Source organism: Paramisgurnus dabryanus, chromosome 15 (assembly GCF_030506205.2).
Source record: "Paramisgurnus dabryanus chromosome 15, PD_genome_1.1, whole genome shotgun sequence".
In the NCBI taxonomy this organism is placed as follows: Eukaryota; Metazoa; Chordata; class Actinopteri; order Cypriniformes; family Cobitidae; genus Paramisgurnus; species Paramisgurnus dabryanus.
Genome location: NC_133351.1, coordinates 31820583 through 31836841, shown reverse-complemented (window position 1 = coordinate 31836841; position 16259 = coordinate 31820583). Strand labels below are relative to the sequence as shown.

The window sequence follows — 16259 nt, the reverse complement described above, 5'->3', positions numbered from 1 at the left end:
CAAATTCAAACTGTGATTACACAGAATAACATACAATCAGACCAGTGATCATTAATCCCTTTTTACAGCTTATTTTCAGATATTTAGACAAGTCTTTCACTTTTATATAGGCTAATTTTACATACAAACATACCGACATAAACTCATTCACACATAATATTTTGGCACCATATACATACACATATACACACATATACATCTGAATTTCTCGAAATGGATTAAGTAAAAAAAAAACACAGCCACTGTCCCAAGTGGCAATTATACTGTAGGATAACAGACAGAACAATGCATCATGTTCTATAAGATTATCATGTTTGTAGCGGGATCCAGGGGATTAATATGTACAAAATATATTTCATAACTAGTGGAGTTGGTAACTAATAATAGTAGTAAATGTGTAAAGTAGCATAAAATAGAATTACATAATAAAGCAAGAAAAAACGCTGGTTACGAATGTAACCGTGGTTCTATGAATAGTGGAAGACCGCCAGAGGCATAAACAGAGTGGAAATATCATGTGCTCGCGCATTGGTTACGAGAACTTATTGATTGGTTGTCATCCTATGACCTCATGACACATATAAAAACCTATCACAACGTCATGAACTTCCTCAATGGTCATTCTCGCCAGACCGAGTGACCAAAGACTCTGGCGGTCTTCCACTATTCATAGAACAACGGTTACATTCGTAACCAGCGTTCTATTTCATAGCTCCAGACCGCCAGAGGCATAAACAGAGTGGAAGACTAATACCACCAAGTCACGAGGAATGTAATAAAGACATAAGACAGAATAAACTCAACATCTTTATTAAGGAGTATACAAACAAAAATCACATCACACTGAACCAGGCAGTATGGCAGAAGAGACAGGCAGTAGAGAAACCACATTCAGCCTGTAAAACCTTGAAAAAGTGCACGGCGACGACCAAGTTGCCGCGGAACAAATGTCAGCAATAGAGATCCCCTTCAACGCAGCCCAAGAAGTTGCAACACCGCGCGTCGAATGACACCTCACAGAATTTGGAGCAGACCTGTCCATCGCACCGTAAGCACCACTAATGGCCTCTGTGACCCAGTGTGCCAGTCTTTGTCTCGACAGGGCCGCCCCCTTCCGACACGCACCAAAACGAACAAACAGCTGATCCGTTGTGCGCCACGGAGCAGTCACTTCAACATAGCGTCGCAAAGAACGTACCGGGCATAGCATCCGTCGAGAAGCGTCCGCAGGTTGAAACGCTGATAGAGACAATGGTTGGTTGATGAACTGAGGAGTCAACACTTTAGGCAGGAAGACAGGATTAGGCCACAGTGTGACCAGGTTAAAGTCAGGGCCCCATCTCAAACAATGAGCACTCACAGAAAGGGCATGTAGTTCACTGACCCTTTTCGCGGAAGTTATGGCCAACAAGAAAGCGGTCTTAACCGAAAGCCACTTAAGCTCGGCATGCTCCAAAGGTTCAAACGGCGGTAAGCATAAGCCATCCAAAACAATGTTCAAGTCCCAAGGGGCAAAGTCTAGCCGCGCACGGGGATGTAAACGCTGTGCGCCTTTGAGAAAAGCCACCAATAAAGCGTGCGCGCCCAAGGGAACACCATCCACTGGAGTCCGATAAGATGAAAGTGCAGCAACATAAACCCTCAGCGTAGCTGGGGAACGACCATCGTCTAAGAGCGTTTGTAGGAACTCAAGAATGGCAGAGATAGGACAGCCATAGGGGTCCAGCGCTCTTTCCGTACACCAAGTGACAAACAGCTTCCATCTGTTGTCGTACATCGTCCTAGTGGATAATGCACGAGCATTCAGGACAGTGTGTTTGACCCTGTCTGAACAGGCCAAGACGTCCCGACTCCTCCCAGCGGCCAAACCCAGAGTTTCAGCCTCTCCAGGCAGGGGTGCCACAAGGAGCCCTCCATCTGGGACAGCAAGTCCCTCCTCAGGGGCAGCGGTCTGGTCGGTCCCATTGTGAGAGCCAGAAGCAAGTGAAACCATGGCATGCTCGGCCAATTGGGAGCAATCAGAAGTACCTTGTGTCTTTTCTCCCGGACCCGGCTGAGTACCGCCCAGATCAAAGCTGTCGGCGGAAAAGCATACAGTACTGAGTCCGGCCATTCGTGAGCCAGGGCATCTCTGCCCAGCGATCCGTGCTCCGTCCATTCCGAGAACCACAGAGGACAGTGAGTCGTGTCTCTGGAGGTGAACAGATCCACTGTCGCCTTGCCGTATGTATTCCAAATCCTTTGCACAACCTCTTTGTGCAGTTGCCAGTCCGTCGGCCTTGGTCCCCCCCGAGACAGCGAATCTGCTGCAATGTTGAGGCGGTCGGGAACGTGTGTCGCCCGCAGGGAAAGTAGACGCGGCTCCCCCCAAGTCAGGAGTTTCTGTGTCAGGCGCAGAGAAGGCAGTGATCTCGTGCCGCCCTGGTGATTTATATGGAACACTACCGACGTGTTGTCCGTCCTGACCAGAACATGTTTCCCCATCAGAGCAGTTTCGAAGTGCTTGAGTGTCAGGAAAACCGTTTGTAGCTCTAGAACATTGATATGACACCTCAGTAGATGCGGCTCCCACAGGCCGTTCACACCTTGATGTTGCCACACGCCGCCCCAGCCTGAAAGGGAGGCGTCCGTCGTGACCACCTCTCTGCGTGACGGCGGTGGACCCATCCGGACACCCGACCGTAGAAAATCGTCCTGCCGCCACCGGGCAAGGGAAAGATAACCGGGCCCCGAGATTCGTACAAGGGTTCGACGGTTGCGGACTGCTGATAAGCGAAGAGCGATCAGCCATCGCTGAAAAGGGCGTAGGTGAAGCAGACCCAAGCGGATCACTGTGGACGCTGCAGTGAGCAGACCCGCCAGTCTCAGCAGACGAATGTAAGGTATCCGGTGCCCCAAGCGGACACCCTGTAGGGTGTGGTGTATCACCGACCTCCTGGTATCGGTAAGAGAGGCTCGCATCATCTGTGAGTCCAGATGCATGCCTAAGAAGTGTACTGACTGTGTAGGAGTGAGGTGACATTTCTCCCAGTTGACCCTGAAGCCCAGTGCTTCGATGTGTCTCAGCAGGCAGTCGGTGTCGGCCACAGCCTGCTCCGGTGTGGCTGCACATAATAGCCAGTCGTCCAAGTAGGGGAGTACAAACACACCGTCCTGTTGCAGGGGCTCTAAGGCAATCTGCACACATTTTGTGAAAACACGGGGGGGCCAGAGAGAGCCCGAATGGAAGGACCTTGAACTGGTAGGTCTTGTGCAGAAAGCTGAACCTTAGGAACTGTCTGTGCTCCACTGCAATGGGCACATGAAAATAGGCGTCTTTCAGGTCCACGGTAACAAGCCACACACCTGGAACAACGGCTCGAATCACATCGGCCGTGCGCAACATTCGGAACAGTAGGCGTTTCAAGAACCTGTTTAGGCGCCTTAAATCCAGGATGGGTCTGAACCCTCCATCCATTTTGGGAACTAGAAAGTAGCGGGAGTAGAAACCTCCCGAACACAGCAGAGGGTTTACCTCCTCTATGGCATTCCTCTGCATTAAACTTTGAACCTCCGCGATAAGGGTGAGGCGTTGTCGTTCGTCTGATACCGACGTGTGACAAACTCGGGTGTAATAGGGAGGTCGACGGCGAAACTGTAGTCTGTAACCCTTCTCGAGAGTCTCGAGAAGCCAGGCGTTGGATGTTATGTCTCTCCAGCACCGCATTTGAGATGCGGAAAAACCCCTCGCCGTCGACCCGAGTCCGTCAGCGGTGCTTAGCCGGAAATTCTGAAGGCTTGGGGGGGCGCTGGTATGGTAGTTGTCTCATCGGCATAGGGTGTGAGCATGTACCCGCAGCGCTACGGTGTAGCGGAGGGGCAGGGCGATTGTGTCGACCACGGGAGAAACGGTTGGAAGACCCAACAGGTCCGCGTTGCGAAGTGGGGGCCAGACGAGGCGGACGTATGGCCGGTTGCGGATCCTTAAATGGTGTGCGTCGTTCCACATGATGCGAACGGGACTCCGACACACGTACCCGTCGTTCTAGAGCCTCCTGAGCAGCCGGTACGAACAAATGACCCGGTGTCAAGGGTAGCTGGCGTAGATTATTACGACAGACCTCTGGCAAGGGAGATTGGGCTAACCAAACTTGGCGTCGCGCGTATGCGAGGAGGCCCAGGGCCCTCCCGCAGTCACCGGCTATAGCGCCAAGAGCCTGGAGAGAGGCGTCCATTAAGCTAGCCACTGTGTCATCATGGTTGTCGAAATCCAGGGACGAATGTAATGCCAAAAGCAAATGCCCCATTGGGTTGCCAATATGACCCAGTCTGGCCACTGTGTTATATGTCTTGACCAGTACGTCGTCCGTACGTCTGCACTCTTTGTTAGGACAGCGTACATCCTGTCGCAGGGCTTCGTCTGGCGAGACGATGAGAGAAGCCACACAGGGCTCCAAAGACGGCATCGAACCGAGCCCTACTGTGTCAGGTGTGGACATGTCTGCCAGCATGCGGGTAACACGGTCAGGCCGAAACGACAACGCTGATTGAAAAGCAGCTGATACTACCTCCGTAAAATCTTTGCAGTGCGGCAGACGTGCATCCTTTACTCCAGGTACTGATCGGCACAACATGTTGGTTGGACCTGTAGACGCCGCTGGGACATCCAGCTCCAGTTTCGCCAGCGCACTCTTTAAGGTGTCACGTAACGAGAGTGCTGCGGAGGACGCCTCACTTCCCGTCCCCGGTTCGCTGCCACTGGCCGAGGGGAGCGGAGAAGACTGGCTAGGAGGTAACATAGCGTCGGACATAGGCTGACTAAAAGACTCACTGAAGAGCGAATCCGTGGCTGCCACAGATACGGCGTCGCACCCATCAACATCCGTTGACAGAAAAGTAGCGTCGGCTTGAGCGGTACATTCCCTCACCTCCGTGTGGCATTCGTTAACCGCTGAAGCAGTTGATCCGGCCAACAGTGACTGTATCTGTTGCACCGTAGCAGTCAGCTCGTCCATGCGCTTCGCCAGCGTAGATGACGACTTTTTCTTTAGTTTCGGTTGTTCGCCGCCGTCACCTTGGTGCTTGCGTTTACGTTTACTTCCGTCCGTCGGAGCACACTTGACTCGATTCCCTGATGCAGGCGGACAAACGTTAAACAGACGTTGTTGGCGCAGCTCGACAGGCATAATACTGCATTCTGGGCAGGGGTTAGACAACGCGTCCTGCAGATGTTCTTTACCCAGGCACGACGGGCAGCGGTCATGTCCGTCCAGCATGTCCATCGCGGTGAGGCACTGCGAGCAAGACGCATGCTCCATAGCAACCGTTCCACAAGCGATCCGCCGACCGCGTGACACGGGTGCGTCGAGTAAAGCTATCAAGCGGCGTAGTAGCGTCGCACGAGGGAACCCGGGGAAACCGCGGGTACTCGATGCGAGAGGTTAAAATGTTAGGCGAGGGAACCCTGGTAAACCAATAGGTACTCGCCGTAATGCAACCGCAAGAAGATCAACACGGCTTACCTGTCCGGTGTCAAATATCCTGTCGTGTGACCCGCGTGAGAGAACCTTGTAAAACCAAGAGGTGCTCGCTGGAAGACGCGACTCCGTTAATGATCCAATAGTAGAGTAATGCAATAATCCAAAATCCAAATAGAATCCAACTCAAACCAATCCAGTTGCAAACAGCTAAGTGGGGAGCAAACAGCTAAGTGGGGAGCGAATCGCCAGCCCAAGTAAGCTGCACACAGAACGAAGTTCTCACCAAGCGAGAATGACAAAGAGGAAGTTCATGACGTTGTGATAGGTTTTTATATGTGTCATGAGGTCATAGGATGACAACCAATCAATAAGTTCTCGTAACCAATGCGCGAGCGCATGATATTTCCACTCTGTTTATGCCTCTGGCGGTCTGGAGCTATGAAATAGAACTACCTCAAATGTGTATCTATTTAATGATTGGATTCCACAACTGATAACAACAACAAATCAACACATACATACAAGACAATACAGCGTTTCGTGTAGGTGTAGCAAGTGAACAAAATTTTAATGTAAGAAACTTACTATTGCGCTTCTGATTTGGCTGTGAGAATTTTCATTCCAAAATGGCGGCCGCGCTACTGAAGCGCCACCTAGTGACTGTTGCCAAAAACGAATGAGAGTTTCCCCTCTTGTACTTCTATACTCTCTGGCTAAACACAAAAAAAAGCAGAAGAAGAAGGAAAAAATACGTCATAGTCGTTTCGAATCTGCCAGAGTCATTTTAAAGTTGATGATAAAAAAAAAAGTTGATATAGAATATTCAAAGCTGATTGGCAGGCGGGACACACGTGATTGTGTCATTTGTTGTGGCACTGAGCAGCTGTCATAGCTGTTGCGTGTTCATGTGAGTTGATCTGGTGTGTTGATGTGCTTAAATGATCAGCGTTTCGATCGAGAGATCAGTCAGCGGTGATCTGTGATTATGAGGCGGACTAAAGCAGATGTGGAGCGCTATATTTTATCCGTTCAGAATGCTTCTCCATCTCAGAAAGAGGTAAGACAAGCACAGGCCCGATCTATCACACCCACAGCAAGTTCATCATACTCTGTCTGATCAGTCAGTCACAAACTTATTAAACATCTTACGGCTTTCTACGAGTCTTCAACAGACCCGGAAAGAGCGACAAAACATGTTTTTAAATGATTACAAAAACAGAGATAAACTGAATCAGACGAGTGATCTACAGCCTGAAATTTTTCATTTCTCTGAATGTGTCATATATTCCTTTTATTATTCTGAACCTGTCATACAAGTAGTTAGTTAATTCACTTACGAAAATTAACCATAGTTTAACTACAAATAAAATTAAAAAAATCAACGGTGTTTGTAGTAAATCGTGGTTTTATAAATAAAACGATACATGTTTAATCTGAATTTGTCTAATTCAATAAACCACACCCAGCAGCAACTATCCTAGAAACTTAAAAGTGAAGATATTCTTTGAAAATGAAACTGATGCCATATAATAACATTGCATTCATGCCTTTTAAAAGTGTTCCCTAATTACCCAATTAACTTTTTATTTAAGTAGGTTAACCTAATGTAAAAATGTGGATTGGTTTCAATAAATTCACTGTGTGAAAAGTGGACTGAGACATCTCATTGACTTCAGTGAAAAAATAATCCTGATACATCACATAATGTTATTTAATGCTAATATTGGGTAATTGTGATGGAAATTTAGTGTAACCTCCTGTTTTGTTTCTTGCAGAGGCCAGTTAAAGGGTTTCTGTTTGCAAAATTATACTTTGAAGCTAAGGAGTATGAACTTGCCAAAAGGTAATTTCTTTTGCGTCTTTGTAAAATATATTTTCAGTTTTGCTGAGAGACTTGATAATATTTGTAAATCTCTCTGTCTCACAAACACAGATGCATTTCCGAGTATTTAACAGTACAGCCAAAGGATCCCAAAGCACACAAGTTTCTTGGGCAACTATATGAGCGTGATGGTGAACTAGACAAAGCTGTGGGATGTTACAAGGTATTTGAATACTATTTACATGAACACTCTCTGTAGCCTCTGTAAAATTCTGGAAATGGATCTAACAATTGAATTCAAATATGTATACTGCAGTCTTTGGCAGGAAAGCGTTTTTTATGTACAAGTAGGGCTTTGGAAGAAGTTAAAGGATTAGTCAATTTTCTTAAAAGAAAAATCCAGATAATTTACTCACCACCATGTCATCCAAAATGTTGATGTCTTTCTTTGTTCAGTCGAGAAGAAATTATGTTTTTTGAGGAAAACATTGCAGGATTTTTCTTATTTTAATGGACTTTAATGGACACCAACACTTAACACTTAACTCAACACGTAACAGTTTTTTTCAACGGAGTTTCAAAGGACTCTAAATGATCCCAAACGAGGCATAAGGGTCTTATCTAGCAAAACGATTGTCATTTTTGACAATAAAAAAATAACAAATACACTTTTAAACCACAATTTCTTGTCGAAAATGACAATCGTTTAAAAAACATAATTTCTTCTCGACTGAACAAAGAAAGATATCAACATTTTGGATGACATGGTGGTGAGTAAATTATCTGGATTTTTCTTTTAAGAAAATGGAATGTTCCTTTAAAATAATAATTAGTTGAATGCCTGTTGAATGCTTTATTCTGATGCATTATGTTTTGATAAACGCACACCTGACCTGTAAAATGTCTTAAAATCTGTGGTAACCGTGGTTTAAGAGAAATAATTAACTCTGGTCCCTTGAATTATTTGAATTAGTTTATTTGAAAATAATGCACGCATTATTACCACATTACCACCCTGAGTGTCCATTATTTGTATTATTTTCGAATTATTCAATGACCCGTCATCAATTATTCCTTACATAATTCATAAACATTTATCATCAGGTTTTGTATAATTAATATTTTTATTAAAAGGTTCCCGCAGTCATTGAAAACCTGAAAATGTTTTAATCTGCAATCTCTTGAAAATAAGTTGGTCAAATTCTTTAAATAGCAACATCACTGCATACACAAGAGCCATGTGGCAAATCAGCAGCACTAAACTGTGGCATAATACAGTTGTGTGTACACAGTTGAGCATTATGGCTTCTCGATTTTGGCCTAACTTTTGTTAAATAATTAAAATATAACACAGTCCTAACCTAACTGTTAGCGAGTCGGGCTTGTTACCCAAAGGTCACCGGTTCAAGTCTCACGTTCAGTAGGTTGCCACAGTTGTGTATGTTCACGACTCACTGGGATGGGTTAAATGGAGAGGTCACATTACAAGTATGGGTTACCTTACTACTGAATTTCATATATCTACTAAGCAAATGAGGTCTGTAACATTTTTGGTAATCCCAGCTGGTCTGTTTATTATCTTGTATAAATCTCAAAAAGTTGTATTCGATTATTCTACTGAGTATGATTTTCCTAACTAACTCCAAACAAATGCACCTCAGGCTTTTTCTCATTACTGTTGTATGTTTAAGCTGATGTGTAGGTTTGTGTATTATGTGTTAGCGTTCAGTGGATCTGAATCCAGCCCAGCGAGACCTGGTTCTGAAAGTGGCCGAGCTGCTCTGTAGTAAGCCAGAACGTGACAGTCAAGCCGAGTTCTGGGTGCAAAAGGCTGCCAATCTTCTGCCGGGACATCCTGCTGTTTTTGATCTAAGGGTAAGTGCAGTAAAACATTCTTTTTAAACAATCTGCCAAAGCAGTCTTCTAAAGCTGTCCTAAGATCAGTGTTTCTTTTTTTTATTAAGGAGAAACTTCTGAGTGCTCAGGGCCAGAAGGGCTTCGGTCAGCTGTACGAGCTGCTCTCTTCTGAACTGAGGCTGCGTCCTCATAATGCCCATGTAAACATCAGATTAATCCAGCTTTACGACTCGGACGGTCGCTATGAGGAGGCAGTCAAACACTGTCTCGCTGTTGAGAAAGCTGGAGGTCTCAGAGACAGTCTGGACTGGTACAAGGTTGTTGTCAGAACCTTTCAGGTTAGTGATGGAGATCACTTTCACATCTCACTTTATAGTGACTTTTCTTGGTGCTTAATGTAAATGAAATGTGAGACATGCTCTTAAATAGGTCGTAGCTCATCTTTAAATGTGAAAGACAATCAACATTCAGCATCACACATGGCATCATCCACACTACACATGATTTTCATCCCCCATAAACAGAGACTTTTTTTAAACCCTGCAGACCCCATTTTAGTTTGAAAACTGGTTTTACGATTCAATTACGAGTATTATGTCAACAATTCTATTCAAACCGATATCACAATTTTAATGATCGAGTTTTTATGCATTGATGCAGTAATCGTTCACATAAACATCACAATGCATTACAAAAACTATTGTTTCATGTGTAGTGTGTACTGAGTACTGAGGTCTTTTCTGAAATGATAATTTTCAAATGCTGTTTTAAAGCACAAACACTCAAATACATTCAGAGCCTCAGTGTGAGCTGACACAATCCATTTTGTCCTTTTTTAACATCGATAAGCTCATTTATTTTGCTATTGTGCGTGTGCACAAACAAGGCTTCGCATAAGAGGGACAATTTTCCCAAAAGATGATAATTTTGTCATTATTTTCTCCTGTCATTCAAACCCTCTAAATTCCTAACAATATGAAGCAGATTGTTATAGAGAGGTTTGGTGTGAAACAAACTTTCACATTAACAGCTGTTTAACACTAAAGTAGTTTTTTTTACTAGACACTAGTATGACTTTTTTGGTTGCACTTTTTTTAAAGAGCCAGTAAGATGCCAATTTTTAAGCATCCTATCACTGTTTATAAGTCCCGGACAACAGGTTTAAATGCATGCAAGGTCAAAAAACACTGTAATTTTCTCAAAATATAAATGTTAAATTACCCCATTTCTCAGAGATCCCCAAATGATTCATGTGAAGCCGTCAACGACTCAGTGTGCCTAAACTTCACTTTTCAGTGGCCTACTCTGCTCTGATTGGTCAACTGACAGAGTCTCTGCACAGACCACAGATCAGTGGCACAGACCAACAATAGTGCAACATGTATTGACCTAGTGCTAACATGATTTACTGAGAAGACATTATCAACATCAATATTCATCATTAATCCAAGCAATAAAAACGACGATAGAAACTAACATTTTACACTCATTTTAGCATTTGTGTAAGCTAACCGGGTCTTAGGAAAATTGTAAGTGAGCATGCCTTAGCCGCTTGCTAACGTGACTCTCTGACAGTAAATTAAGAGTTAAAACAACAACATCATTCATCATTAATCCAAGCAATAAAAACGTCAATAGACATTTTACACTCATTTAACTCTTTCACCGCCATTGACGAGATATCTCGTCAATTAAGAGAAAAGGCTTCCCCGCCAATGACGAGATTTTCAGTCTTTCCGCAATACCGCTATTATCCACTAGGTGGGCCCTTCCGCAACTTTTTAAACCCGGATGTATTGCCCTATGGCAAGCGGCTGCATGTCCGTGTCTGTTTTAAAGATCGCTCTGAATGGGATCTCTATGAAAAGTCCGTCACAAAAATGGAATTATCTCTGCTTTTTGCTCAAAATGTGGTGTTTTTGATGAAACCTATCCATATTCAAAAGATGATTACAAAAGAACCACTGAAGGTAGGATGAAACGGTTTTTTTTTGTTTGAAAGCAGAGGGTCTGTTCTTTCATTTGGTATATTGTATGTTTATATATTTAAAGAAGAACATTTTCTGGAAGGCATTAAACTTTGGTGAAAATCATGAAAAACGTTGGCGCTGGCTGGCAACTTTTTAAAAAAACGCTGGTGGTGAAAGAGTTAAGCAAGTATGTAGCTATAATCATACTTACAGGTTGTGGTTAGGAGATGCATGTTGTTCCAAATAAAGTGGGTACTGAACCATCTTTCATTGCCAAACGTCTAGTAAATCCCTCCGTTAAAAAATAATTTTAACCACTGATTCTTCACAGCCAGACACGTTTAGTATATCAGGGAACTACACTAACCTTTTCGACTGGTGGCACTTGCGCTACCAACTTTTTCAGTTACTGGCGCAAAATATGATTTGGTCGCACATATTGTTTTCAAGTTATATTAAGGCCTCTGGATAATAATGAACAATAATGAAACTGTATTGCATACAGATATGCTTTTTATTTTACTTGCCATCTTTTAAACCACATGCCGCCTTGTTTTCTTAAACGTTGCAATGCAGTGTCACAGATCTGAAATGTACTTGGTGGTGGTAGCCGGTGAAAAGGGCAATTATTACCCCCTGACAAATAATGGTCTACTATACATGTGACGAAGAACTAATAATGTGTGACACAACACAATACTTTGATTTATTGAAAATTAATTTCACATTATATTTCATCAATCTAACCACCCCAAACTTTCTTTGCCATTAACAAAGCTGACACTGTTTGTCAATCACCACGAAAACTCTTACTGTTTTTGCACTGATAGGCCTATATGAAGCAATTAGACCCCTTTTATCAAACTCAATATAATTGTGCCGTCCTCGATATGTCTACTTTATACCTTGACAGCCAGCTAAACTTTTTCCCAACCCCATGACTCTGAAGCCTGATTTAATTCCACAGGTTTAATGGAGTTACAGGGAAAATAGTAAAACTGCAACACACAAAAAAGCAATGACAAATTACTCATAAATAAAAGCAAATTGCACAATAACTGTCGTTTTCCCGTTTGTACTCATTTTAAAACTAAAAAGAGATACATATGAAAATACTAAACAAAGTACTAAAATAAATACTGACGTGAATTACATTCACGATATTATAACATCTTTACCGTGCAGCTCGTTAACAAATAAACACATGAGAGCTAGCGTATACGTAATTCACGCACTTTCAAAACATCCTCAGATTACACTTTACACACGTAAATTATCATCAAAAACAACATAATACTTCCGGAATAATCTCACAAAACAAATGATACATACCAACGATGCTACGTCAGAGATGAGAAGAGGAAAGATACGAAAGAAGCACCGTGAATGTAACGCACTAGAGGAAAACTGCGGAAACGCAAATGAAAGCATGAGAAATTACTTATCAACTACGGATCACGCAATAGGACAAAAAGAACAGCGCGATCTTAAAATGACCATGGTTCATGACCTAAATATAAACAAAAGGAAAGGCATATTCCTAGAACATTTTAGAATGAAGAAATGTTGACTAAAGGAAGCATGTTTATATTCTGAAACTTAACTATGCTTATTTATATTTTTCTTGTTTATATTCTTATTGTTAAGAACAGAACACTCCCCGTCTGACGTGGACACACGTCACCCAACAGTCCATGCACAGTTCCCCCTTTTTTTTTTTTTTTTAAACAGTCCATTTATTAAACAGTCCATTTACTAAACAATCTATTTACTGTGCCTCTGGAGGCAGAAGGAGAACAATTTCATTGACTGGCCTGAGAAAGAGGCTAGACCCGCCTGGTTTGATAATCTTTACCTCAACCTGGCGTACTTTCCCATCCTTGCTGGGGAAGGCCTGAGTAATCAGTCCAAGAGGCCATTCATTCCTAGGTGCTTGAATGTTCTTAAGGAGAACAACGCTTCCAGGCTGAATGTTTGGCTGAGTGGACTGCCATTTCTTGCGGGCCTGCAGTGTTGGGAGGAATTGTTTCCTCCAACGGTCCCAGAAGGTGTTGGAGAGCTGCTGAACCTGCCTCCACTGGGACTTGTAGAGGTCTGAAACTCCAAACTCACCAGCAGGAGCAGGCACACTGTTTGTCTTTTGTGTGAGAAGAGCAGCTGGCGTGAGAACGAACGAGTCATCAGGGTCCATAGTCACTGGAACAAGTGGCCTTGCGTTGATGATCGCTGCGACTTCTGCCATGAAGGTCACTAGCACCTCGTGGGTGAGCTTGTCCTTCAGCTGGAGAAACATTGCATCCAGAATCCTTCTTGCCAGCCCTATCATTCTCTCCCATGATCCACCCCAATGGGATGCATGTGGGGGATTAAAAGACCAGATGCAACCCTTGTCTGAGAGAAAAGTCTTTACGGCAGTGCTGTCAATGTTTGAGGTTATCTTCAGTTCCTTACAGGCACCAATAAAGTTCGTGCCGCGGTCGGAACGAATGTTTTTGACCGGGCCACGCACTGAAAGGAAACGCCGTAGCGCGTTGATAAAGCTAGATGTGTCGAGGGATTCTATGACTTCAATGTGCACAGCTCTTATGCTCATGCACGTAAAAATCACTGCCCACCTTTTACTTTGAGCGCAGCCGCCTCTGGTTTTCTGCGAGGAGACAATCCATGGGCCGAACACATCAAGACCTACATTAGAGAATGGAGGATCTGTTGAAAGACGATCAGCTGGCATATTAGCCATTTTCTGGATACCGAGAGGAGCTCTGAGCCTTCTGCATGTTATACAGTGGTGAATGATGCTGCTTACTTTTTTCTTTCCTCCAACTATCCAAAGGCCAGCAGAACGGACTGCCCCTTCAGTGAAGTGACGGCCTTGATGCTGGACTTGTTTGTGGTGGTGTTTGATAAGCAAAGTGGCGATGTAATGCTGGCCAGGAATAATAAGAGGAGTCTTTTCACCCTGATCAACACTTGAATAATGAAGCCGGCCTCCAACTCTGAGAAAGCCAAGTGTGTCAATGAACGGATCCAGATTTCTGAGAGGGCTTGTTTTTGGCATCCTTTCATGTTTTTGAATGCACTTTATCTCTTGGCTGTAGACTTCCTTTTGAACTGCTTGGATGATTACAGCTGACGCTTTCTCAGATTCCTCAACTGTAAATTCAGCTTTGCGGTAATGCCAGCCCTTGCATGCTGTGTTCTCTCTGTGAGCTGTCTTGAAATGACAAACTATGTGAATGAGGCGAGTGAATGCACGAGTTAATGACTTCCAGGTAGAGAACTTTGCAAAGCGTTGTGAATCCAGTTGCTGGTTTGAGGCTGCAGTGCTTAAGGCAGACACCAGGGGGCGGATTTCTGGGTCTGAGCTTGGGTCCACAAGGTCATAAGTGCTCTCAGAAATGTTGGGCTCTGGCTTGGAGAGAAATTTGGGCCCACTTAACCAGTTGGTGTGTTTCAATTGGCTAGCAGGGACGGAACGTGTTGCGTGATCTGCAGGGTTCATGTCTGTAGGCACGTAACGCCACTGGTCTGGACGGCATGATCTTCGGATGCGTAACACTCGGTTGCTGACATAGACATAAAAGCGCCTAGTCTCATTGCAAATATAGCCCAGGACTACTTTACTGTCCGAGTAGTAGGTTACAGCATCAAGCTGTAGATCTAGTTCTGTTGAGACCAGGTCTGCTAACTCAACAGCAAGCACTGCAGCGCAGAGTTCAAGTCTTGGCACTGTGTGTTCAGGGCGGGGGGCCAGCTTGGCTTTTCCCATTACAAATCCAATCTGGTTGTTGCCATTACTGTCTTTCACTTTTAGATAGCACACAGCACCGATAGCTTTAACTGACGCATCACAGAATACACACAGTTCTCTTCTTACCGCTGCTGATGGTGAGGCTTCTGTGTAGCACCTTGGAATGGAAAGCTTGGCAAGCTCAGACAGAGAGGCTCTCCATGACGTCCAGGCATCTTTCATTTCAGGAGGTAAGGGTGCGTCCCAGTCACCGTTCTCCGTTGTGAGCTCTCGCAGGATAGCCTTGCCTTGGACTGTGACGGGCGCAACGAATCCTAGCGGGTCATAGAGACTATTAATCGTGGACAGGACACCCCGCCGTGTGTAGGGCTTGATTTCACTGGAGACATTGAAAAGGAAACAGTCTGTCTTGAGATTCCAATCAAGCCCGAGGCTGCGCTGCAATGGCAGTGTGTCTGCATCGAGGTCAAGGTCTTTGAGGTCACTCGCGTGGTCACTGGATGGAAAGGAGTCCATGACCTCTTTGTTGTTCGCTGCAATCTTGTGAAGTCTCAGATTTGATTTAGAGAGCACATCCTGAGTTCTTTTTAACAGGCTGATAGCAGCTTGAGCTGTGGGGAGGGACTTCAGCCCATCATCGACATAGAAGTCATGCAACACAAAGTGCTGCACATCTGGGTCGACATGGAATTCGTTTCCTTGGACAGACTTGTGTAGACCATGAATAGCCACTGCTGGTGACGGGCTATTGCCAAAGACGTGGACATTCATGCGGTAATCCACGATGGCTTTTGAGAGGTCGTTGTTCTCGAACCAAAGAAAACGTAAGAAGTTACGGTCCTTTTCTCTTACCCGGAAGCAATAGAACATCTGTTCTATGTCGGCTGTGACTGCGATGGCCTCTCTTCTGAACCGCATCAGCACTCCCAATAGTGTGTTATTGAGGTCAGGTCCAGTTAACAGCACGTTGTTGAGTGATACGCCATTGTATTGGGCGCTGGAATCGAACACCACACAGATTTTCTTAGGCTTTTTCGGATGATACACCCCAAATGTTGGTAAGTACCACCTTTCTTCATCCGAGCTGAGAGGGGGGGCCAACTCTGCATGACCGTTCCGAAACATGTTGTCCATGAAGGAGAGAAAGTGGTCCCTCATCTCAGGCTTTTTATCAAAGTTACGTTTCAGAGACATGAGACGCCTCAGCGCCTGTTGTCTGGGAGCCGTGGACGTGGGTTCTTAAAGGGTAATGGAGCCACCCAACTGTTATTTGAGTCTTTTTGCAGTCCCTCATCCATTATCTCCATGAACTTTGTATCTTGAATGGAGGGAGCCACCTGGTTGTCGTCCTTGTTCCGCCTGAACACTGTGCATCCAAGGTGGTCGGTTTCGCAGATAGG

At 44.5% G+C, this 16259-nt stretch overlaps 1 protein-coding gene across 7 annotated transcripts in view; it reads left to right on the top strand.

Annotated features, from left to right (window-relative positions):
* The first annotated feature begins 6338 nt into the window (after positions 1 to 6338).
* Positions 6339 to 16259, top strand: part of ranbp2 (RAN binding protein 2) — a 92469-nt gene continuing 82548 nt past the window's right edge. For all 7 annotated transcript variants that reach the window (XM_065293097.1, XM_065293101.1, XM_065293106.1 and 4 more), the window contains exons 1-5: positions 6339 to 6516; positions 7235 to 7302; positions 7393 to 7504; positions 9004 to 9156; positions 9246 to 9476. In XM_065293097.1, coding sequence (XP_065149169.1) covers positions 6445 to 6516; positions 7235 to 7302; positions 7393 to 7504; positions 9004 to 9156; positions 9246 to 9476 — 636 coding nt within the window. In that variant the 5' untranslated portion in view covers positions 6339 to 6444. The remainder of the gene's footprint in view (positions 6517 to 7234; positions 7303 to 7392; positions 7505 to 9003; positions 9157 to 9245; positions 9477 to 16259) is intronic.